At 33.9% G+C, this 26,222-nt stretch overlaps 2 protein-coding genes across 4 annotated transcripts; one reads left to right on the forward strand and one right to left on the reverse strand.

Moving 5' to 3' along the window:
• The first annotated feature begins 1,634 nt into the window (after positions 1-1,634).
• On the forward strand, positions 1,635-24,212 carry LOC125054471 (transient receptor potential channel pyrexia-like). Of its 3 annotated transcripts, none has more exons than XM_047656395.1 (14): positions 1,635-1,885; positions 13,952-14,111; positions 14,596-14,815; positions 16,549-16,705; positions 17,147-17,281; positions 17,561-17,789; positions 17,881-18,126; positions 18,265-18,494; positions 18,574-18,712; positions 18,935-19,128; positions 19,253-19,412; positions 20,081-20,376; positions 23,291-23,488; positions 23,765-24,212. In XM_047656395.1, the coding sequence occupies exons 1-14, from the start codon at positions 1,877-1,879 to the stop codon at positions 24,152-24,154; spliced, it is 2,763 nt and encodes a 920-aa protein (XP_047512351.1). In that variant the 5' UTR covers positions 1,635-1,876; the 3' UTR covers positions 24,155-24,212. The 3 variants fall into 3 exon arrangements, with proteins under 3 accessions (XP_047512351.1, XP_047512350.1, XP_047512349.1); XM_047656394.1 differs by lacking the exon at positions 1,635-1,885 and adding an exon at positions 10,869-11,001; XM_047656393.1 differs by lacking the exon at positions 1,635-1,885 and adding an exon at positions 12,866-13,031.
• Positions 3,507-25,714, reverse strand: LOC125054472 (ubiquinone biosynthesis monooxygenase COQ6, mitochondrial). Its single transcript, XM_047656396.1, has 9 exons — positions 25,345-25,714; positions 24,957-25,147; positions 24,418-24,663; positions 8,880-8,987; positions 7,835-8,005; positions 6,613-6,815; positions 5,856-5,971; positions 4,638-4,804; positions 3,507-3,589 (listed from the first exon to the last, which is right to left on the reverse strand). The coding sequence occupies exons 1-9, from the start codon at positions 25,523-25,525 to the stop codon at positions 3,560-3,562; spliced, it is 1,413 nt and encodes a 470-aa protein (XP_047512352.1). The 5' UTR covers positions 25,526-25,714; the 3' UTR covers positions 3,507-3,559.
• Between the last annotated feature and the right edge of the window lie 508 nt (positions 25,715-26,222).

Below are 26,222 nucleotides of genomic sequence, written 5' to 3' on the forward strand. Positions count from 1 at the left end.
GCCAGCGGGGTATGTAGAAGAGGGAGGGGTAATACTGCAGATGACTCGTTTCGACAAGAAATAAGAACCAAGTACCAACTGCCAACCGCCAAGAAAAAATAAATGGACATGCGTATTGCGTACTGCGTATTTCTCAATTGATTATTGATCTACTTTGTACTTCAGACTTCTATCATCTCCAGATACCCCATCAATTAACATAATGCATTAAATTTAAAATCTAACAACTAGGTACCCGTGAAAAGAACTAAATTAGGTACATATAAGTACTTAATACTTTTTCTCCATTATTCATCATAGTACAAATAACTCATTAATAAAATAGGCATTAGCTAATGATCTGCCACAGTTGATCTACAATTTATTTATTTGTAAGTAGGTAACTAAGTATACTATTGTTTAAGGCTGATTTACATTATCTTAGTGTTTAGGAGAGTGCTTTAGGATAGTACTTTAGTTGAAACATGTAAACGCTACTTGCTTTAGTAAACGCTACGCTAAAGAACTTGCCTTTCAAGTTGTACTAAAGCACTCTCCTAAACACTAAGATAATGTAAATCGGCCATTAGTCTAGTTTTAAGTTTTAACTTTGCATACCATAAAATTGATAAATATTTTGTAAAAACTTGTTAAATCCGACTATTATTGCCATAAGACATGAGTTACAATAGGAGTTTTGGGAGCAGGAAAGCTGCAGGTACCTAAACTGCAAATTCTTTTCTATTGTTTTAGGGCTTAGGCAAAAAGGTTTGGCTGGAATTTCGGTTTCGGCATCTAAATCACAGGTTCATAAATGTCATAAGAGTTAAACATTGTTTCGTCGTAATGAATGTATATGTATAAAATATAAATAGGTACATATGAAAGGTAAAAAATATATTAAGTGCAGTAAATATATTATTTTCAAGGATCTGTTAGAGTAAAGGCATTTATAAATAAAACATGTTTTGTATAAAAGTATGTGTACGTACTACGTATATCTTTTGTAAATAGTATTGTTTCAAGAAATAAATGAGGTTTATTATTATTACAGTAATCCTTCGAATGATTCACAATATACCTACCTACATAGGCATATCTTTATTAATTTGGTATTTAGGTAGGATATATTGCAAAGTTTGATACATGATTAATAAGTATGTAACATAGGTGTATCCTTCCAAAATTTTCTATAAACAAGATTCGATTGTAGATGATAGGAATGATATCGATGTTAGTCTTTTATGTACCTAACGAGAATTTATTACGTATCTCATATAATTACAAGTAGGTACCATGCTATCTCCAACTTCCCGATTATATTCCATTAGTATCGTAGGTGAAACACCAACCTAATATTATAATATTATGAGTGAATAATAAAACAATTCTGTATACTTCAATGACGCATCTCTGAATCATTTCGTTGTCTATCTTCGCGCAATCTTATGCTATAATAGCATCCACAATAAAGTTGTAAATTGCGTGTACCGTATCAATGCGTCAACAAGTAACATGGCGACTGCCGCCATTGTGTGACGTCACACCCTCCCATAGATCGATAGCAGCTGCGACTTGCGTGCGTCGTCGGTCGGCGGGTTTCGAAAACACGTTACCAAGACGACCTCGTTTTTATCCCCTCACCTAAGGAAATATGCAACGTACTTTCCCACAAGTATAACAAAACCATTAATAGATATTGTTGCATTGCAAAAAAAATAATTTCCTAGTGTGAGAACTACTAAATTAAGTATTAGCAAAGACAATAAAAGTTACTTTGTTTTTGTTATTATGAATGTAGCAAGAGAAGTTAATTTTTTTTAAATTATGTGTAAATTGAACCTAACATACCACTTATCTATATCTCAATCTGGATTAACTTATAATTACAGTGAAAATGGAAAAGGTATTGTTACTTCAGCCACAGGATGGATTATTTTTGTAATATTATCCCCAACATGGTTTCAAATAGCAAAACACTATTTATAACTTCTAAGAATTGTACGCTGAATAGCGTTTGAATATTACTCGTCGTTTTGTTCGTTATTCCAGGAAGACTAACAATCGAAGATAACACGGTCGTAAACTTGTAAATAGGTAATCGTCTATTTATATTTCGACGTTAATGACATGGTTGTTAGGTTAAAACATTATAATTTATTGCGATAATTAATGAAATATCCGTTTTGTATGTCCGTGGAATGTCTATTTTTCGCCTAAATGGTCATAATATATTATAACTAAATAAGGCCCTCAGCTTCCAGTTATAATTTTAATAAAAAACAGTGATCTACCTACATGAAAATCATTCCCTTTTTACTAAATGATATCAGAACTAATACTAGTTTTGACTTTGTTACCAATAGTTTTTATTAAGCGTCACTTAATAGATTTTGTTATGAGGCATAAAACTTGTATGGCTTAAATACTTAATTAGGTTAACCAGTAGGACACTGGACAAAGGCAGATTTCTGCGTAGCTCATTTGTTATATTATTAGGAATTCCTAATTAATCATGATCACTCATATTTAATTAGGAATTATGAGTGATCATGATTAATTAATTATTTATAGAAATGGTTAGACTGCCAAAACATAAATTGTCTTCAGGTTTATAAAGTCAGTCAAGTCAAATAAAATTGCTTCTTAACTAAGCTTACTTAGTTTACACGTCCATCTGTCTCGGAATTTGATAGATAGGGGAGTTGTACACATAGACAGTAAAAGGGTAAGGGAGACATTACCCTTTTACGTGTATAGAGAACAAAAACGAACATATAAGAATTAACATTTTTTGCTAATTGTAAAAGTTATTCAGCTGAATGTAGTTTGTTTATTTTTGAATATATGAACTTTTTTAGGTGGTCAGTGGGTCAACACGTTTGATTTTTCTATTAAATGTACATATTATATTGTTTTAACATTGGATTTGTAGCGAAATCTACAATCTATGGCTACAATCACTGCGATGACATCATTTCCTGAAACGACTACTGATATATACAACTTTTTGCAAGCCACGGGACCTTCGGGTCAGTCAGTGGTTAATTTTTCAAGGATCTTTAGGTCGGAGGAAGAGCTCCTCGATACTACCACAGCTTTGAAACTACAGACGCTTTCCCTTATTTTAAGTTACTAAATACAAAATTGGCTTTTGATAATGGGATAGCGTGATTCTTAATCCCGAGGTGCGTATAAACCCGGCTGTGAACCATTTTCAACGAAACAGATGTAACTTGCCAAGGACCCTAAAGGCCGATTTACATTATCTTAGTGTTTAGGAGAGTGCTTTAGTACAACTTGAAAGGCAAGTTCTTTAGCGTAGCGTTTACTAAAGCAAGTAGCGTTTACATGTTTCAACTAAAGTACTATCCTAAAGCACTCTCCTAAACACTAAGATAACGTAAATCGGCCTTAAGAGAGATTACCATGTACTAGACTAAAATAAAGTCAAATTTATTATAATATTTATTTTGAAATTTAATGTATCTCTTCATCAACAATACTATAATTATGAATAAAACACATTAATAATTAATACTTTAATGACTATAATTAACAATTAAGTAATTCTTCTTGTTCATGTTGTAGCATGGGACATTAGGAGTTTCTGAAACGAAAAACATACATATTAAACACTGGCCGTACTTTACGCGGTTTTACACTGTATCTTTCAATGGCCATAATGATACAAATCCCGACGAAACTTAGATTAAAAAGAGTGGCAGAGAGTTTCTTGCCAGTTCTTCTTGCCCGCTCTACGCCTCTAATGTAAATTTAGAATTAATTTAACTTCTATTCTGCCTTTATAAGTGTACTTGTTTACCTAAATGTATAAAGTTATTTTGCGAAAGAACTTTATCCCAATAAACAATTTCGACTTAATAATGTTTCATTTTGATTCAGTAGGTAGTTTCTGAGATATTTAATTTCTACATTTCTATAGAAACAGCCCCCCATAAAACTCGACCCGTATGAGCTATCGCAGAATATGCTTAAAAAGTAGTATTAAGAATATCCATAGCGCTAAATCACCTGCATCATCAGCACACCCCACATACACTCCATCACACAACACAGCTGAATTCGATATTACTTAGATAAGTATATTTAATACTTTTTGTTGATTCCCTTACTTTTGCAAATGTTTGAACTTTTCCATCTTTGGCTATATCTTTAGTATAATAGTTTTTTGTTATATATAATTAATGCTAGCTGTAGGATTACGTAATAAATAATACACGTAAACCGAATTACCGGTGTCGGTATCTATTGTCTTCGTTTTCTTTTGTTTAGATTTACTATTAAAGATAAATTTATGTTAAATAGAGTCTGGCTAATGAAAGAAGATAAAGAAAAAGCGCGGCAAAATAAAAATGTAGTATGATATCCCTAAAAGTTTGATATATTTTGTGGATTAAACTTACTTGATACTTGATTTTATTTTATTATTTTTTACATTGATAGTAACATAACATTTACTGCAATCGTATAGAAAAATTTAATAGAAAAACATTTACAAAATTTTATATCTAAAAATAATATTTATTATTATTATAAGTCAATAATCGTATAGAAAAACTATTTCTAAAAATATTAAAATTAAAATTACATAGAAAGGAAATTAAAATGCATTTTATTAAAATCTTAAAATTTACCTTAACTGGATGAAGAGCATTAGTGATTTGTAGACCTATACTCCTGGCTAGAACAAACGGAGGTATGTTGTATGCATACAGCCTATATAGGGCGTCTACGCATAATTGAGTGGGCACATTGTGACGTTGGCGGGTCGTCTCGTATTTTTGCATCCAGTCTGAGTGGGCTAGAAAAATAAAATAATTAAAGATGTTCTCGGAGTGACTTTCAAAATACTATTTATATTTTATTATTCAAGAGATCACTAAAAATACTCGTGTATGTGGCGCTGATATGAATACAATCGATGAATTAATATTATACTAATAAAGAGTAAAGATGTGTATTTGTTTATGATTAACAAAAAAAACTGAACTGATTTGAAAATTTCTTTTTCTATTAGTATGCTACATTACCTCTGTGAAACATATACTATACTAGCAGACCGGCCAAGCGTTGCTGTGGCTAAGGTTTTTGTTACATTACATAGTAGTAAACTACTCAAGAGAAACAGTAGGAGAACACCAGTCATGGTTTTTTGGTGGTTATGCCATTAAATTGTAGCTTATGTGAAACGTTGCTACTTTCAACACAACGCCATCTGATAGAATTGTGACTATCAAATAATAAACAAATATTTTGCAATAAAATAATATTGCGGGTATAAATTGAGATGTAAGCTATCCTATCTTTTAAGTTGGATCAAAGTACACACGGTGTACAAATTTGATTGAAATCGGTTCGGTAGTTTAGGAGTCCGTAGCGGACAAACAACGTGACACGTAATTTATATATATTAAGATTTATTTCCAAAATATACGCCCTGTCAAAGCCGAGACAGGCCGAATTTATACTGTTTTACTAACACCTAATTACTATTGGAGCAGTTACTTTTGTGTCATGGATACTTATAGAGAAGTTTGGTCATGTGACTTTTTTTTTAATAATAAAACAAACGAGCTTGCGGGACGACCAAAAAGGGCAGTCTTCGCAGCCCATAGACACCCATTTTTAGTGGGTGCGTTGCCGGCCTTTGAGGTAGGAGTACACTCGCTTTTTAAACATTTGGAGGTCGTATCTCTGAGGGAAGACCCCCACCGGGAGTCGTTTCCACAGTTCGCTAGTTCGCAAAAGAAAATGCCTTGTGAAACGGTCTATGGAAGACCTCCAACCATCAAACTTTTTGTTTCCTAGAAATCGAACCCAGTGTAAAGTTATAGTAGTTTTAAGAGTATTACTTATATCTAATCCAGAGTATAAAGCATCAGTGAGCAGTTCCGTCAAGTCCTTAATATCTCCAAATCCAAGGTTAACCCCTTGACCTGCAAGTGGGTGGACGCGATGCGCCGCGTCACTGGAAATAATGGCCAAAATAAAATTAAAATGAGTTATCAGTGCATTTTTAATACAATATTTTAAGTAACGTAATATAATAATTAGGAGGCTGATCGCTACTTGCCTATTAGATTTTAAAATGATCATTAAAAAGATCCAGAAATCTGAGGCCAAGAAAGAAGTTGTAGCGCCACTGATTTAGTTTTTTTTATTTAATGTAATAATTGATCAGCCAATTAAAAATGTATGAACTATGCAAATATTTCAGCGGATAGCTCCGCTCAGAATATGAAAAATATTCCCTTAAATAAAAAGAGAAAATGTGTATTTTTGTATGTTTAAGGAATAAATTCAAGAACTACTGCAGCTATAAATAAAAAACTTCTCTTCTCGTTCTTCTACCATATCCTGCCCAATCTAGGTTCTTTGCTATTTGGCCCATTTTAATTTTTGTTATAGTACTGAGGTATATCTTGAATTGATATTTACTTGTAAATGACCATAGATAGCCATTTGACAAGTGGTCAGTTTCTTGTCTATTAAAATTCACGTTTGTGCACCGTACCGTATTGACAGTATTGAATAGTTGAAGACAGCTCTCTTAAACTCCATGAACATTTTTCATTATATATTTAGGAACTATTTATTTAATAAACTTACCCAATGAGTACTACACCGGGTGCAATATACTTAGTGCTATGTCCAAAAGCCAAGGGGAAGGCAGCTCTGGAATTGGGAGTAATTTCGCATATGCTGGGCGGGAGCTGCCTTTGAGCGCCATCGGGTAGACCCAAACGGTGGAGTATAGACCCAACCCAGGCAGTACAGGCATCTATGCCCTTGCTTCGGGGGTATTGTTTCCACTGGAAAACGTATACGTTGATAGTTATTTTTACAAAATAAAAAAGACATAAAAATTTCTAAATTTCTACACTAATCTGTGCATACAACAGTCTGTGCGAAAATAGAGCAGTTTAAGGTTTTATGATCGCGGCAGTGTTAAATTACCATTTTTGTCATGTTGACAACACCGTTACATCATTAAAGTACGAAAGTTATCGTTTTAAGACTTAATATGAAACGTATATTTTATTTTTTATTTTTGTGAATAAATGATGCGTCAAATAAGAATTGTTTAAGTTAGCGTAGTAAACTGGTAGTTTTCCAATTAGAGCACTAGATCGCAGTATGCGGCATAACGCTCAACGTTGAATGTTCCAAGTACAGCAACGCTTCGCACAATTGAGCACTCTCAAAAGTAATGCTCTCGCGTGCTTCTCGCAATCAATACCAACTCAGTGACAGAAAATTGACACGTGTTTTTTCTTTAAGTTGGCATTGATCGAAATTTTGAATATATATTATCGTTAGTAATATTATTTATTGTTGAAAAATTTGTAAGGCTTTTGTTTCGTCGTTTCTCATCTATGTTTTCGTGGCAAATAACATATTTATCAAGATGAAGAAGACGACACAATCTCATTTGTTTATAATTACGAGAATAAAAATAAATAAAATTACTCAAAACGTAAATTTTTTTAATGAAATAATCAAAATCCAAATTACTTAAAATAAGCGTAAATAGTTTTCAACCAATTATTATTGTTTACCACATTATTTATACATTAATGAGGTTGCTAACTATGATTTTTTTTTCAAAACTGAACTTAGCGCACTCTACTGATGCATTTGAAAACTAATTCACGTTCCAATTAAGCATAATTCGGCATTATGCTCTGTAATTGGAAAACTACCACTGTCACGTCAGTTCTCGTTCCGCACAGACTCTGTATTTCTATAAAGACGTGTTCTGATACAATTTCTTGTATATGTTGATTATAATTAAACCACCAATGCACCATATTAATAATACATATCTTACCAGAGCATCATTGAGGGCATCAACAAATCTCTCTTCAGGCAAGTTGAGCAGTTCTTTAGCGTGTTCAGGAGATGTGGACCAGACTAGAGAACTTTGCTTCGAGTTAAGTGGTAGAAGGGCTATCGGACCGGTTGGTAGGAAACGCTGCCAGGCCGTAGTGTTCTCCGACTCCTGAAATAATACGTTTATGTTTAAGATAGGGGCGTCAGTTATGGTTATGGTTACCAAGTTGGTGGGTGCGTTGCCAGCCTATGAGGGAGAAGTAATATCTTATAAGTAATTGGAGGTTGTATCTCAAATACTACTTGGAGGTTGTAGTAGTATAGAGTTTTCTACTTATGTAGCATTTGATTCGTCTAAGAATTATTCTCATATTTTTTTCTAAGAAACATTGGTGGGTTACATTTTCGCCAAATTCTGAACGACGATTCTAATTTCTTTTTCTTCGATCTAAAGACGTAATAAGTATCAATTTTTTCCTATTGCAGTGTAAAATATTGCTATGTTCGACATACAAAGGTGCAATTGAACTTTCCGAGTCATAGAAGGAAAATATGTACAAAAACGGCTTGCAGGGACTCATTATTTCTAATAAAGGGTACTTCGAGTTATGAAAATTTTGAAAATTGAAGGGAAGGACACAAATTTTTTTTTCGAGTTTTGGAGATTTTCGACTTAAAGAGGTTCCACTGTATTCAAGTGAAAAAATGTAAATTTAGTTTCAACTGTTAACATTAACCAATTTCTCTACATGATTCACGCCCCAGAGGATTCGAGATTATATTCCTAGTTTTTTTTTTATGGCTCTGGCACGGTTTGTGCATTAGCCAGCGTCAAGTATAAGATTTTTTTATAATTCGTGCTTGCCTTAGAACTTCAACCGTGTCCTCCATGTACGGTTTTAGGCACTCGCCCGATACCGCACAACCCTCCCAAAGGCCGAGAACAATTTTAAATTAAATTAAAACTTGCCCTCGAACCGGGAATCGAACCCGATACCCCTCACCTAGCTGCCACTTAATGAGGCCCCTTATTCCTAGTTTACCTCAGCTAATTGCAGTGTAGCCACAACTCCCGTGTGGTCATACTTCCAAGATACATATTGCACGCCCATAGCATTCCTCACAGCCGAGTTAGCGCCGTCGGCTCCAATCTGAAAATTTTTACATCTTGTCTAAGTCAAGGGCATAAAGATATTTTGAGAGCTATTCAAAAGTTTGCTTTGAAGTACTTAACTACTAACTTATTTAATTAATTACAGTACATATATTTGAGTGCTTTAAAATTTTAAATAAATAAAAAATAAAATAAAAAAAATGTTCCATGTTGGTATATACTAAAAAAGGTAGGCTAAGTAAAATCACATTAAGGAGAAACGAACTACGCGGGGGCAGCTATAATCTATATAGGAAAATACATTAGTTCACAGGCGAAGCACTCACTACAGATATGCTAAAATAGCATTAATTTTGCCTCGTGTATCAAAAGACCCTTACAGACAATATCTGATAAATAATAAATAAAGTGCCACTACAACACTATTGGGCCTAAGATTTCTGAATCTGTTTCTGTTGTCAATCTAATAGACAAGTAGGTGATCAGCCTCCTCTGTGACTGACATACGCCGTCGACTTTTTGGGTCTAAAGCAAGGCGGTTTCCTCACGATGTTTTCCTTCACCGTTCGAGCGAATGTTAAATGCGCACATAGAAAGAAAGTCCATTGGTGCACAGGGATTGAAACTACGACCTCAGGAATGAGAGTCGCATGATGAAGCCACTAGGCCAACAATACTCTAGACAATATCTGATAAGTACGCTTATAATGAAAAACAATGTTTGATTTTATGTCATATTGAATCTATTACTCATAATACAAAATGTTGCATATTTATCTGTATAACATCAACCACGAGAAGTGTTTGTTGTATGTGATATAAATAGAAAATGGCCGCCAGGTGTAAAACTTAGGAGAACGATTGGAAACAAATCGTTTTAATACTATGTGTAATCTAAAGTTCTTGAGATAACTACAGCCCGTGGTTTCGTTTTCGTATTAAGGAATAAAACACTCCATATCTTCAGATACTTCCTATTTACATAAATTGCTTCCTTAATCTTATGTAAGAATTTACAAGAACTACTAGGATATTTAAATCAAAATTTTCTTGAAAAAAACTGCGTGTGTACAAAGTACACATGTCAGAAGTGAAACTTCTTTGGCAAACGAATTTTTAAGTCTTGTTCATATTGAAAAAAATCTAAAACTTGAGATTTCCGAGACTTAGAGGGAGGGAGAAAGGAAGATATGTTAGGAATTTAATTATCTTAATTGTCATTAAAATATTAAGTGTCGAAAATTAATACTACAAATCATAAATTTAATTTTTTAAATTTGTTTCTTCGATTATAAAAACACGTGGCAAACATTTACACATCGTCATTTGAGATTTCAATACATTATTTTGCATAAAATATAAAATACTAATATTTCATAAATTCTCTTTACGAAATTTTATTTTAAAAAATAGAATTTCTATAAAAAATCTCACTTTCTCTCCATCGGTCTCAACTCTCAATCGCTCTCGCCCTTTTAAAAACGCTGCACATCTTCGTGACGTTTTCGTAAAAATTTACACTCATGCGCGCCTAAAGAAGTTTCACGTCAAAAAATTTCTGGGTTAAAATATTTTTTTACTAAAAAATATTGTGATTACATATTAACAGTATGCGTCGCCTACTAAGTTTGCAATATTTAGTCAACTGTTCTAGTAACTGTAGAGTAACTGTTCTAGTAACTGTAGTAAGATTGAAATAAATTAACGCGAAATGCTGCTTTAACTTAATTAAATACATAACTATAAACGTAATTAATACATGTTAAAATACATAATACAATTCAATATATAGACAGGACATATTTAACATCATAGACATATTTTCAGTGTACGAAACTATGCAGAGTTGTATACTAATCATTCGAGGTTAGACGCTTGTAACATTTTTAATATCTAAAGAGTTGAGAAATTTATTTTTTTCTACCGTGTCTTGCGTTTATAGATTTTAATATTGCTTTTGTTGGGATATTCAATAATAACCGAACCAATGCAAATCAACTTGATCTACAATGAAATGAGTGATGCTGTACAACAACTGTAGTGATAGTGAAGTATGGACTTTTTAATTGTTTTTATATAAAACCTTAATTGTAATGACTGAATAGATACTGCAGAATGTTGCATGCTTGCAAGTTATTGAAATGTTTTTTAACTTTCAAATAGCCGTTTTATCACATTTTTAATTATATTGAGGATCCTGTGTCAACGGAATGCTTTAAATAATGTAAAAACATAGTGTACACTATTTATTATCACTCGCGTACAACAGAAATAAGTTATGCTAAATAATTAAATGCTATTTTTACGAAATACTGAAGGAATGCCCACGTCTGGCTATACTCTAGGGGCGTAACTCCGATGATTTAGGTAATCACCTCGCATTTAAAACCTGCCTTGCGATTCTGTAACTCACTTTTCGAACGCTGAGTGAGCAAAATATACAGCCTTGGATCATACAGAGGGGGATGTACATATGATTAGACAAAATCTTTTACAAAAAGATATTTAAAAGTGAACAATATTTATTTGTGTAACTTTTTATGCATTTATTTATTAAAGGTAATATGACAGATTGAATGACAATTTACATTCACTGTCAGTTCTCGGGGGCGTGAAACGGACGAGAAGAACTGGCAAGAAACTTCTTTCAATTTTGTTGACGACTGATAATAAATAAAAACTTTTAGCCTCAGCAGTGGCGATTTGATTCCACAACGATTGCATTATAAATTATAGCTTCCACGTGAATTAAGCACTTCACTCGACACAATCTATTAATGCCCAAAGGGTTTCTGGAATTAATTTATTGAGCCATAATTTTGCTGAATTACGTCAACATTTCATAAGCATCTATTTCTAAAGTTGACTGCATTGTTAGCTAATATTTTGTACCAATAACTGAATCGAAGTTTAGCGAAAAGCTTTATTATTATGAAAGCTTTAATAATTCATTCAATAATTGTTTAGGTTCTTAGTATAAGTATTAGTTCTAAAAATTAAGGTTAGTTTTGTTACTGTTCTATACGTAGTATTAGTATTTGTATGGCCCCTTTTAGGGTATGATATACGCCATCATATTTTTCCATTTCTGTTTTTTTCAAGCGAAAAGCTTAGTGGCTTTATAATAAAATAATACCGAGATCTGGGATAATGCAACAATGTTTTTTAGTGCCTGTTTCTACTAAATTAAGCACGGTATAAAGCTATGGATATAGGATGGCTTAGTTCCATGTACTCGTACATATTCATAATTAAAAAATAAAAATAGCAGTGGCGCTACAACCTCAAATATTTCTTTCTTAATAGACAGGCGTTCAACATTCTGACACACACACCGTCGAGTTATTTGTCTAATGCCATGCACAACCGTACGAGCGTGATATGCGCACGTATACAGAACATCTATTGGTGCACAGCCGGGGATCGAACTTACGACCGCACTGATAGTCGCACGCTAAAACCACAAGGCCAACTCTGCTCGTATCGAGTACATATACATAATTGTATGCAGATAATAATAAATAGTAAAATAGACAGGACACAGCCTAGATCCACTACTCGATAATTAATTTTTAACTACCCGCAGAATTAGTACTAATTTATTAAAACAAATGACTGTAAAACATTACGTGAACTCTTTAACTGATATACCTATTTGAAGGCATTATATAAAGGTTTAAGAATATCCCGGTATCTCTATTTCTACTATAATTGGAAAGCTTGAGCGGGCTTTGGGGAAAAGATTCAGAGTCGATCCTCCTCCTGTATGTTAAAATCTAATACATAAACCATAGACATGACAAGAAAAATATTTTCCCAATTAAAATTTAGTATAAAATAGTAACATTACGTACGCTTTATAAATAATTGCGTGGGCGATTCAGACGGCTGACACTCACATTCTTCAAAGAAAACTTTCGATTAGCAAGATCGAGTTTTGTTGGGCAAAACGTGTAATCTGTTTATATTCGGTGGAGGCGTATTTCAGAATTCAGTTTTCAGTGAAACGCGCGCGTGCTTTGTTTTGATATGCGTACCATTTGAAATCGGAATGTCTTCAGTGAAAAACTCGAAGAAAAAGGTTGTCTTATGAAAGCCAAATGTTTTAGTATATTACGTGCAGGCAGCCAATAATAAAGTCCAGTTTTAGTGAATTTTTCGTAACTTTTTGTATAGATAATTATACTTATAGAAATTGTACCCAGAAAATGCCTATAATAAGTGCCTAAAAATCGTGCAATACTAAAGTGTTATGTATTTTAAAAAGCTATAATGTTTTATTGGTCGTAACATTTTTATGTGAAGTGAAACATCAATGTGGCTTTTAGTGCTTTCATATCATCAATTGGCAATTATATCTTAGATACTTTGTCCATAGTTTACACGAGTACCATATTTAATTAAAACTTATTAACTAACTCACTTCACATTAATCATTTTAGATATTGGTGAAAATTATAGATAGATATATTTTTTGAGTTCCTTCGTTCATAAGAAACGTTTTCTTTCGACTTTCCTCAGACTTACTTTGCCCATCCAACTATCAAAAAACCTACAACGTTCACAAATACCATGGCTTTCTATTGGTATTTTATGGAGTTTTTAAGGAATTTTCCAAATCGGTTTAGTAGATCCAGAGATTACCCCCTACAACCTATTTTTATAATAGTACTTACGTATAGATAAAAGCCCGTGTCGGATGCTTTTCAGCGAATGCACAAGTGAAAATATTGTAGGATTCGCGTATATTTCCCCTAAATAAGTTTAAGTTAAATCTATCAAATTGAAAATTACTAAAAAATACATTAAATACGCTATAGATTCACGAGAAAATTGGGAGCTTGCTGTATAATTTTTCTTTGCCTTGTAACAATGCCAACCATCTATATTCTCTCAAAAATATAAGTTTAACGTTCTTAAAATGCCGGCAACACACTTGCGAACCTTCCGTCAGCGTAGATACATCAAGCTCTAAGGATATATACTGATAATTGTACACAGAGTTATCGAGAGGGAAGCACAAGATGGCTAGATGACATGAGTGAAGTCGCCGAGGATTCTGATGAGGAGGTGGTTTACATCTCTAGTGACGAGTCCGCACATGGGGGAGACCTTGGCGACAGGATACGGGTGAAACCGTCCAGGGATATATGGGAACTAGGTAAGTAAATTGTATTATCGGCGTCGCTTTACTAAGATTCTAGATCTCACTAGGAACATATGCCAAAATGAGTCTGGTAAAATGTGTAGGTTGCAGTTGAAGGTTGAAGAAGTTCATCTCACATTTATTACAGATGTAATTTAAAGGACCAGCCTTGCGATTCTGTAACTCACTTTTCGAACTCACACAGCGGCAAACAATAAACTGCAAGCTCCCTCCTTATCAGAATGCCAAATCATAAAATGACTGCTTTACGACTGATTTGAGCCCGACCGCCGCTGCGAAAACCGCTGTGAGAGTTCGAAAAGTGAGTTACAGAATCGCAAGGCTGTTACCAGTCAAGTTAAGTGATGAAGACAAACATATTTACAATTTAAAGTTTAAACACTAAGATATTTAGGTAAAACTAGAAGAAAATCAAGAATAACGACGATTACTAAAACGATTAATTTAATTGTCAATATTTTATCTTTTTTTTAAACAGAAGAAATACAAAGTACACTAAAAAAGCTGCCGTACGCTGAAGAAATGGGTACATTATTGGAAAACGGTCAATATGAGGAGACGATAACTTCAGCGGCACAAGCAGACCATGAAGGAATAAGGACTGCTGCCCTTTGGGCGTCTTGGATGGGAAAGAGTTCCGTGCTACACAAACTGCTGAAGTTAGGAGCAGATGCGAACAGCACAGATGATTCTGGAAGGTAAGTTTTCGTAACGGGCGAGAAACTATCAGACACGTTTCCTTTTGCGACGTACTTTTGTACGGTCCCTGTATGTTTTAATATTCTATTCTTCAGTTGCAACTATGAAGTTCATCGTAAATCCCTTCAACCGCATATTATTAATATGTCTTCTAAACAAGGATTACGTACAATTCAAAGCCAAAGCTTAAGTGACAATAATTACATTAATTTCACTGTATTACAAGGATTTTATCAGGTAGTATTTATATTCAAATATGGAAAAAACATTTGTGTTAGTACACAAAAATATTTCTTAAGTTACATAACACAAGTGTTGTTATTTAGTTTAATTGTTTTCTAATTGGGTTATATTAGATTAAGAGCCCAGGACTGCCAGACCTTCTTCATTTTATAAAAGCTGAAAGTTCTTCTGTGCGTGTCCCCTATACAGGTAAGAACGACCAGAGACTATAGAGTTTGGGTAGTGGTTACTTTGGCAGATAACAGGTAGTAAAGACTAAGCGCTCGCGCTCGGCCCTACAGCGGACTTTCAATGTGTCTGGCAGGGTGTAAAAACCATTGAAACTAACTAATAAGTTAGAAGCCCGTTATCCTTAATGTGAATAAAACACAACTAATTTCAAGTCCTCGTGATGTGCAGGGATTCTTCAGTCATTCAGATTCATCTTCATCAAAACATTATAAAACATACGTGTTGTGTTATTCAAAATATATAAAGTTTTATTATAAGACGAATTCTGAATCTCTCTACGTTCGAATATTATTTGTGTTACGCAATATGCAATTCTTGATAAATCTTCATATTGACAAAATTATCGAAAGCACTAATATCTTTCAATAAAGTCTACCGCGAAATAATATGGAAAATAATTTTATATTAAATCTTAGACAATTATTTGGATCAACCATATCCTCCGGAAACATCTAATTGATATCTGGAAACCATAAAAACGAGAAAGTAGAGCAAGTTAGGAAAGGGAGCAGGTAAAAATAAACCCATTACAATACACAAACATTGCGTCTTTCATTCGGCAAGCAACCATGTGTTGGATGAAATATTTTCTTAATCAAATAAAATATTAATATTGTGCGGAGTCTTACACCATTAGTCTTCAGTTTAGTCATACGTTTAAATTTCTGAACTAAGATTTCCGAAGTTCTCACGATAAAGCGAAGGTAAAAAAGGCGGTAGTGTAAAAAGCAAATGGCAGGTGATTAAAAGGCTGTAGTTTTTTGTCTTTTTACAATTGATTAAAACAATTGAACTTGAGTTATAATTGTAATTGATATATATCTCTATTTAATTAAGTCTATAGACACCGCTTATAACATAGATATTTTTATACAAAAACTAAAAATATCTTTATACATGTAGGTAAAGAAGTACACTTATGAATTGTCAGAAAGAAGTTAAATTAATTGTAAATTTACATTTACTACCAGTTCGCAAGTCAAGGGCGTAGAGCGGGTAAGAAACTTTCCGCCACTCTTTTTAATCGCCAAGTATTGTCATACAAATTGTTTGAACTGGAGCAAATCAATCCCAAGGATTAGGATCATTTAAGTATTCCTGAAATTTATAAAAAGCTTTATTGATTAATTTTCGTTTAACGAGGGCTTTGAATTTATTTAGTGATAATTCTCTAATTTCGCTTGGGAGTTTGTTGTTAAAACGAATACAATTTCCAGTGACATTGTTTCGTCCAATCAAATAAGCTCGTTTTCTCCAGGTCATGTCTCCACCTTAGCTGTTTAGTAGCAAACGAAGAATGCGTGAAGGAGCTTTTGGAACATGGAGCAGACCCCAACATGTGGGACTCAAATACAGACAGAAAGGCAACACCATTGCACTGTGCCGCTAGTGCGAAATCGGTGAACTGTGTAAAGGTACTACTAAAATCATAGTAATCTTCTAATATATAAAATTCTCGTGTCACAATATTCGTTCCCATACTCCTCCGAAACAGCTCGACCGATTCTTATGAAATTTTTTATACATATTCAGTAAGTCTGACAATCGGACAACACCAATTTTTCATCCCCTTTAGGGATGTTGTGTGTGGTGTTGTGTGCTAAGGGTGGTCCCACCCTAAATTTTTATATTCTAGACAAAACTTTGTTTTTATTTTTTTATGATACAGCATACAAAAATACATACAATCCATAATTGTCACCCCTCTACGATCAACCCCTATTTTTTATTATAGTAGATAGTTATTTTTATTCAACTAAAAAAATGTTTCCTAGAAATAATATACGTGGCAAAACGACGTTTGCCGGGTCAGTTAGTAATTATATAAACAATGGGATAATAATTATTATGTTTAGGCCCTCTTAAATCACGGAGCTGACGTGAATGCAGGTTTGAGCGAGCATTCTCCACTGCATTATGCTGTATTAAGCGATGCACCGGATGTCGTGAGCACACTTTTGGACGCAGGCGCATGCGCGGACACTCCACAGGTGCGTATCATAACAAACAACGCTTGGTATAAGACAGATATGTGTATAAGAACATATACATTTAGATTTTTTTAATTTGTCTGAGATTTTACAGTTTAAAATGAAAATGAAGTTTATTTCGAGTGTGACAATTTCTGTTCTCTTTGATTTTCTTCTATTATGTTTACTTTGATGTCATTTCAGTTTACATTTAATTCATAACATGTATTTAGAATTTAAGCTTTACCATAAAATAATACGTAGAAAAACATTTTGGATTCAAAATATTTCATTATACAGGTCTTCACTGAAACTCCTCTTCACGTAGCAGCCTCTCTTGGTTCTGCCACATGTGTGAAATTACTCCTGGAATCCGGGGCAGATGTGAGGGCAGCGTTGGGTCCAGGTCGAGCAACCGCATTGCATTTAGCAGCTGTTGATGGCCACGCTGAATGTGCACGGTTACTCCTGGATCATGGAGCTAACATTGACTGCCAGAACTCTAGAGGACAAACCGCTCTCCATCTTGGTAAGATAAATTACCTATTCTGTTACCTTCACTATATCTCTATATGATATCTGTGTCAATAAAAAGGAGCTGTTATTTTTTTTCCTTACAGCGGCATTAGCACAGTCTGTGGAAGTAGTAGAACTATTAGTGGACCGTAGAGCAAACGTGAAAGCTCAAGATGTCGACGGCAGGACGCCATTGCACGGAGCGATAGTACGCGGCGCACGCGCATGTGACGTAGCTAGACTTTTGCTGTCTGTCGGTGCCGATCCTAATGTTGCTGACCACTTTGGATATACACCATTGCATATCGCTGCACTTAATGAGTTTTCTGCTTGTGTGCTATTATTACTGGGTGAAGTATTTTAATATTTGTTTTTAACGTTCGTCCATAGATCTCACAAGACACCGTTTTTGATACTAAATCTATTTTTTTGCTATCATTTTAAATTATTAATATATACATATATATAACCTCTTTTTTATTTTGTAGACTACGGCGGTGACGTCACCCTCCGTACTAATGGAGGAGTTTCAGCTCTATCATTCATCGTACGCCGTGTCCCGGATGTGTTACCACGCTACCTTTGCAAGTTAGACGACGCAGTACACATCAGTGAACATGAGCTGGGAGATGTTGATTGTGAGCTGACCATAGACTTTCGGCCTTTAGTTCCATGTCTGTCACGAGGCGAAGCGGAATTGCTGTTAGCATTCATCGATGTAAAAATTCTTTGTCTTTGCATTGTAGATATTCTGACTATCGGAGCTTTGAATATAAATTACATTAATTTAATTTCAGGTGGGAAGGAAAGATGTTTTAAAGCATCCAGTCGCAGAGACCTTCCTCTTCTTAAAATGGAGGAGAATAAGAAAATTCTTTGTTCTAAGTTTCGTTTACCACGCTTTGTTTATTACTTTGTACAGTCTTTATATATTACGTGAGTATAACTTTTATTCATGTTGAAAATATGTTTTCTATGCCACAATTGTTCTCTCCAAGTACACATTTTATATAAAATATTGTGCTAAATGAACTTTGGATAATTGCTCTGATATCGAAAAATATTGACAAATAACTTTATTCAAGAAAATTATACAGTAGATAGAGGATAACAACGATTTAATACTCCTAATAGGTCTCACATTTTATTGATTTCCAGAAATGTTCCTCTGCGAAGATACGACATGCAATATACCGAATTATCTTCGGCCGATCCAATATGTGATCCTTTTACTTAATATATTCTTTATGCTGAAGGAAATCTTCCAATCTTGTCTCGATTGGTCCGCATACATCAGACAGTGGGAAAACTGGTTGCAAATTCTCATTATTATTGGTGTATTCTTATGCACAGTAAGTTTTTTTTTCGTGATTATCTTTTATTATTTATAGCTAGCAATGATTTTAGCTAGAAGAAGGGCTTTTAATTTTGGTTGGAATTGATAAAGTTAGATATGTATTAAAATATATATTTTAGGTCCCGACGTGGTACATAGATAATGGCGAAGCGAGAAGAAACACCTCAACATGGCAACACGATGTTGCAGCTATAACAATATTTTGTTGCTGGTTTGAACTAATGATGATTGTTGGACGTTTTCCAACATTTGGTCTATACGTTCAAATGTTTACAACGGGTAATTACTGTTTTTTATGATATATAGCGAATACATCACAGAGTTTGAAAATCTCAAGTGCACAAACCGTGAGTCATGGCCACAGCATATATTTTCTATGTGTTATATTAACATCTATGTAGACACATACAATATGATTGATGAGAGATTCTTCTTATTAATCCCTGAATGATTATTATTACATTCATTTATTTTTGTTCGGTTTAGGTTAATTGAAATTGTTGTGTAGTGGCGTAACAATAGGGTGGCAGGGCTGGCAAAATGCCACGGGCCCCCGACCCAAGAGAGCCCCTGCCCAAAATATATTATGTTCTATGGATGAATGTGAAGTCTCCAATACGCATGGGCTAGCGTGGGGACTACAGACCATTCCCTCTCGCCTAAGAGAGGAGGCCTATGGCCAAGAGTGGGACATATACAACGTGTAATTTGAGTACACTGAAAATCTCGAAGTTTATTAAATTAAACTGAGTAGGGACGATTTTTACTGATAGGGCCTCATCAAAAGAATTGCCACGGGCCCCAGATAGTACAGTTATGCCACTGTTGTTGCGTACACAGTTACGCACACGGTTTTAAAATATCCAAAAAGATTTCTGTCTCAGATCAATCAACTATATAAATTAATTATCAAATATTTGTAATCATTTTCAATTTGATTCTTTCAGTGACAGTCAACTTCGCAACATTTCTGATGGCGTACAGCTGTCTCTTGATTGCATTCGGCCTGGCATTCAGTGTTCTCTTCAGTAACTATCCGCCATTCCACCTTCCAGCAGCGTTGGTCAAAACTGTTATGATGATGAGTGGTGAATTGGAGTATGAGGATATATTTTACAGCGAATGCTCTGGGTCACAGTTGCAGTACCCGATCACTGCACATGCCATGTTCCTGATATTTGTCGTACTCGTTACGGTTATATTGACCAATTTGCTGGTAGGTTTGGCTGTTAGTGACATTCAGGTTAGTACAACTCGTACTTTTCAATCGTATGTTGAAATGAATGACGAAAAATATGTTTTATTCTTATCAAGCATTAGAAGAAAAAAAGTGCGTACACATGACAGAAGTAAAACTTCTTTGGCAAACTAATTTTAAAGTCTTGTTCATGTTTATACAAATTTAACCTAATTTATACAATCTAAAACTAAGTTAATGTTACAAGTTTTAAACTCTCTCTCTCAATCTTTCTCACTAGCTCTCTCCCACCTCTCGCTCCATGGCACTGTGCATGATGCGACGTTCGCTCTATCTGACTTTCTCTCTCTCGATCTTTCTAACTTGCTTGCTCCCTACTCTCGCTCCATGGCTATTTGCTTCATGCTACGTTCGCCCTTTCTCACTCTCTCTCAATCGCTCTGTCCCTTTTCTACGACAAAAACGCTGCCCATCTTCGTGACGCTAATATTATTATTATTGCGTTTCATCTGTAACGCATGCGCTTAAAGAAGTTTCCCTTCAAAAAGACCTTATGGATCATAATATAAATATAATCATAAAAAATCCTACAACTAATAAATACCCCCCGTGGTACACTTTACCTCTTATCAAAATGATCAGGGAGAAATCTAAATATCACCGTAAATTCAAAATTTATAAAAACCTATCGGACTATGAATCTTTTTCTATCTTAAAAACGCGAATAAAAAAGTTCGAAAAAGAATGTTTTGCAAATTTTATTGAAAGAACTGAGAACTCTATTAGTAATAACCCAAAAAGCTTTTGGTCATACGTTAAAAGTAAAAGGGGAGACCATGCTTTTCCTAGTACTATGTACTATAATGATCTCAAAGCAGACAATGGTGAAGATATAGCTAATTTGTTTGTTCAATATTTCAAGTCTACATATTGTGATTGCATTTCGGATACCACTTTATCTTTACCACAGCAAGACAGTATCTCTCACATCTCAACAATTGACATACAACCCAATAAAATAAAAAAATTGTTAAAAAATTTAGATCTCAGTAAATCGGGAGGACCTGATCTAATCTCACCAATTTTTTTGACACAATGTGCTGAAAACCTATCCCTACCTATTTCTCATCTATTTAAACGTTCTTTGCATAAAGCTTTAGTTCCTAATTTATGGAAAGCTGCTTTTATTACACCAGTTCATAAAAAAGGCGATAAAGCAAATATCGATAACTATCGCCCAATATCCAAACTGTGTCTTGTAGCCAAAATATTTGAAAAAATAGTATATGAACAAGTTTACGTAGCTGTAAAACCGCACCTAGGTTCGGAACAACATGGATTCTTAAAAAATCGTTCAACAACATCAAATTTAATCGCTGCTAATGAGTATATCACAGACGGTATGGACCACGGTAAACAGGTTGATGTCATCTATACTGATTACAGTAAATGCTTTGACCGCATGGACCACAGCATTCTCCTTGGGAAGTTGTGGGCGGTGGGTATACACGGCGACCTATTTCGTTGGTTCAAATCGTATATCGAAAACCGATCGCAGGCTGTTGTTTTACAAGGTTTCGCATCAAGGTGGATTAATATAACGTCAGGAGTACCGCAAGGATCCATGCTCGGACCTTTACTGTTTATTCTATATGTAAACGATATTCAAACTTGCTTCCTACATTCTAAAATATTATTATACGCGGACGATATGAAAATATTAAAATATATCTCTAATGAAGAAGACTCATCTGACCTACAAGATGACTTAAATAGATTTGAAGCTTATTGTCAAATTAATAAACTTGATCTTAACGTATCCAAATGTTTTTCCATGACATACTCAAGAAGAAAAAAGAAAATTATACATGCTTATAAACTTAAAAAATCTGTAGTAAAAAATGTTAACGTAATCAAAGATCTTGGAGTGTTACATGATAGCAAACTTCTATTTGATACTCACATTGACAGCATTGTTCGCAAAGCTTATAAAATGTTAGGATTTATCTTAAGGACATCAACAAACTTCACCCAAGTGAAGACACTTAAAACTCTGTACTTTGCCTATGTTAGATCTAACGTAGAGTACGCCTCGCAAGTATGGAACCCACAATATGCAGTTTATAGCAATCGTATAGAACTCATTCAAAAGAAATTTATCAGACACCTCCAATATAAAGATAAGACTTTCCTGGCTGACTACTTAACTAGATGTAACCATTTCCACGTTCTTCCTCTCTCAGTTAGGCGTGAGGTTGCAGATATTACATATTTAATAAATTTAGCTACAGGTAAAGTTGACTGTCCTGAACTACTAAGTAAGTTGTGTCTCCGTGTGCATAATAGGACGCTAAAAAATATGCACCTATTGTACACACCGAAAGTTAACACCAATTACAGAGGGAACAGCTTTATGGTTAGGGCGGCGAGTAAGTTTAATAGTCTAACTTGTGATATTGACCTATTCGCCTCAAGTGTGGTGTCGGCAAGGAGAGCTATGACATCTGAGTACCTCAGTGGAATGAATTATGATCCATAAGTTTTTATAAGTGTACATATAAGTTATACTCAACTGTTTAGCGTAACTTAACCAATTTTTACTTAGTTTATTACGTTCTTTGATATGTATGTATTTAGTTGAATGAAATCTTTTTATTGTTACCAATACAGTTAATATTATTAGTACCTAACTATTTGTAAAGATTTATTTAATGGCGTAAAAGAATACTGTATTTAGTAAGTAAGTTAATAATAAGCTGTAAATCTTTCTCAATAAATAGATAAATAAAATAATTTCCGGCACAAAATTAGCAAGATGCAGGTTTCATTTATTAAGTTCTCCGCTATTAATACGCGACTTTTTCTTTACCACGATAGGCACAGCCTAAATTGTTTGCTTTCGTAGGTATAATTTGTATCAAGTGTGTACCATAACTGAAATTTGATTCACGACTTTCAGGCTCTTCAGGAAAGTGCCGGACTAGACAGACTTGTACGTCAAACGCAATTAGTAGCGCACCTAGAAAGCATGTTGTTTAGTTCTATGTTGATGTGTGCACCAAAACAATTGCTCAGTGTGTTACGCTGGGGAGCGTTGCTAACGGCTTCTCATATGCGTACACTGAATATAAGGCCCAACGATCCTAGGGAAAGTAGAGTAAGTATTATCCACCACGAAGGTTTTCTATTTGTTAATTTAGCTGGTGTAACTCTTTGAACTTTAAAATAAATAAATAACGATATCCACAACATCAGAGACAACCACATATGAACACTAATGTCAATAATTTTTTAGGTTTTTATAAATAGTATTAATTTATTGTAAAATACCTATTACATACACTTCTGTTACGTTACATATCCGATTATCGTCATAACCCGTTGTCTAGAATTGTATTAAATCCAAGCCTCTAACATCATTGCAACATTGCAGATACCAAAAGACTTGATAGCGTCCGTCTACAAAATGGTTGCCAGCCGTAAAGACACCAAGAAAAGTGTCCGTAAAAATAATAATTACGAATTCCGCATACGAAAGTGTGACGGCGAGGACATTGAAAGGCAACTAGTGAAGCGAAAAAGTTATTTATATGACAGATTTTCTCTTGACAGCCAAAATGTGGAAAGACGAAAACGGACCACTTCTGAATCAAATAGAAATAGGCCTATGTCGTTTACTTTGAATACAATACAAGAACTGTGTATTGTTGATGTGAAGAACCAGTTAGTTGATGTAACGAAAAAATTAAACAAACTGATAGATATAACAGATGGCCGGCTAACTTTAATTGAAAATAAGTTAAAAGAAAAGCAACCTCCATAAAATTCAGGCATACTTAATTTCTTAGTAATTTTATTGATACAAATAAATTCACTATTTATTAAATTGTTTAATTTAAATAAAGGAAGTCTTAGAACTAAGAGTAGAAATGTAAAAAATATATTATATAGGCACATACTGATCTTTAGTTTTACTAAATTTTATTATAAAAAAAAATCCATTCTTACTCTTATCTACGCCGATAACAGTTTGAATCCTATATGTTTTTAAAAAAAGTTTTAAGCTATGAATTTAAATGCACTTACCAATAAATCACAAGAGTATGTATCACCATTGCTCATCTTCACAATATTCTCATGTGATAACTGAGATTGTGATAATTGATAACTTGCTATTTTCGCCTGGTAGACTGTTTCTATATTTTTGGATTTGCTTAATTCTTTGCTCACGGCATGTAACAGTACATCATTTTCGACTATATACGCTACATCATCATCAAGTATATCTGTACTACTAAAGGTGATCATTGCATCAGAACATGCATCCCATACCTAAAAATTTAGTAACAACACAATGCAACTGATGTTTTCTATACAATACAACACAATTAAGAGTAAATTTTTTCTACAGCTAGCAAGGTATACCGTGTAAATTATGTATCATAATTTATTTAAAAAAAACAATACTTACCTGGTAATTAAGTAAATACAATAGAATACATTATTTTTTATATTTTATTTAACTGTAAAATAGAAATATATTCATTTTATTTAAATAACTTGTTTTAATACCTAATGAACTATATCCAGATATTTGAGATAAAATAAATTGTATATGAACTTACTTGCATATGTCTCACAGGTTGAAGTCGCAGAGCCTCAACATGTTCCCATACATTAATTGAATTCATTAAAGACTTTGTGTTCTGATTTAATGCCACAACTCTATTACTATAATGAGGAGTTAATTCATATTTCTTGTTAGGACTTCCTTCTAGTAATAGAATCTTTAAATTGGACAACAGAGCATTTTTACCTGTAAATCATACAATATATAGTTAAAAAAAATTGTGTCGGAAACCATTTTGTAGACATACATTTTAAATGCATAAAAATTTGTATTCAAAATTAAATAAAAACTATATTTGGATGAAAGATCTATTTATTTTAATAAAATAGAAAGTTAAGCACATGTAATACCTCCTTAAAGTATAATATCATACATAAATTTACCCATGGCACAAGCGAGTGTACAGCCCACCATTCCACCTCCGGCGATTATTACGTCGTACTTGCCCTTAAATTTTTCATCATTTTTGGTACTAAGCCTCCTTGCTGAGCTTAATATTTTAATATTATTTTTTAAATGTGCTATTAATAAGCAATTTTGCTTCATAATTATATTTACCAACATCTTTAGATCTTGGTTATATTATCATTCCAAAAATTATTTCAATAATCTGTAACAATGTTCAATATTTCTTTGGATATCGAATTTTGTTATATCTAGTAGAAAATAGAAGAATCATAGAATGTTTGCAATTTTCTATTTGCACAACATTTTTTTAAATTATCCTGCCAAAGTCCAAACTTAAGTCAGCTGTGTGTTGACGTCTGACACATTTAATTATTTATAGTACAGATTACTTATTAGTACTTAGTAAACCATAGAGACAACTACGCTTCATGTAATTGTCAAATTTCAATAATATAAAGCCCCATCCACACGCTTGACAAACAATGGCAAACAGCCAACAGCAAACAGCAAACACGGACGTGTGGATGGGTGTTTGTCGTTGTTTGCCTGTTTGTGTTTGTGTTGGGCAGTGTTCGGCATCGGTGTCGGTTTATCTTGCCAGATCAAAGGATGTTTGGCAAACAGTTTGCTACGTATCCACACGTTTGGCAGCGATCAGTATGCGCGCGAGCTTGCGGGAGGCGGACGTATTTACTTGCTACACTTTTTCAATTAAAGCCCAAATAATAGGTCTAAAGCAGTACCTTGTACGATTTCTATGTATTTTAATCATCCACCATCGTCTTTGCTTTCTTCTCTTTTTCCTTTTTTCTTTCTCTTGCTTTAATTTATAATAAAAATATGTCAACCCGAA

The sequence above is a fragment of the Pieris napi genome, chromosome 12 (genome assembly GCF_905475465.1).
Source record: "Pieris napi chromosome 12, ilPieNapi1.2, whole genome shotgun sequence".
NCBI classification, from domain to species: Eukaryota; Metazoa; Arthropoda; class Insecta; order Lepidoptera; family Pieridae; genus Pieris; species Pieris napi.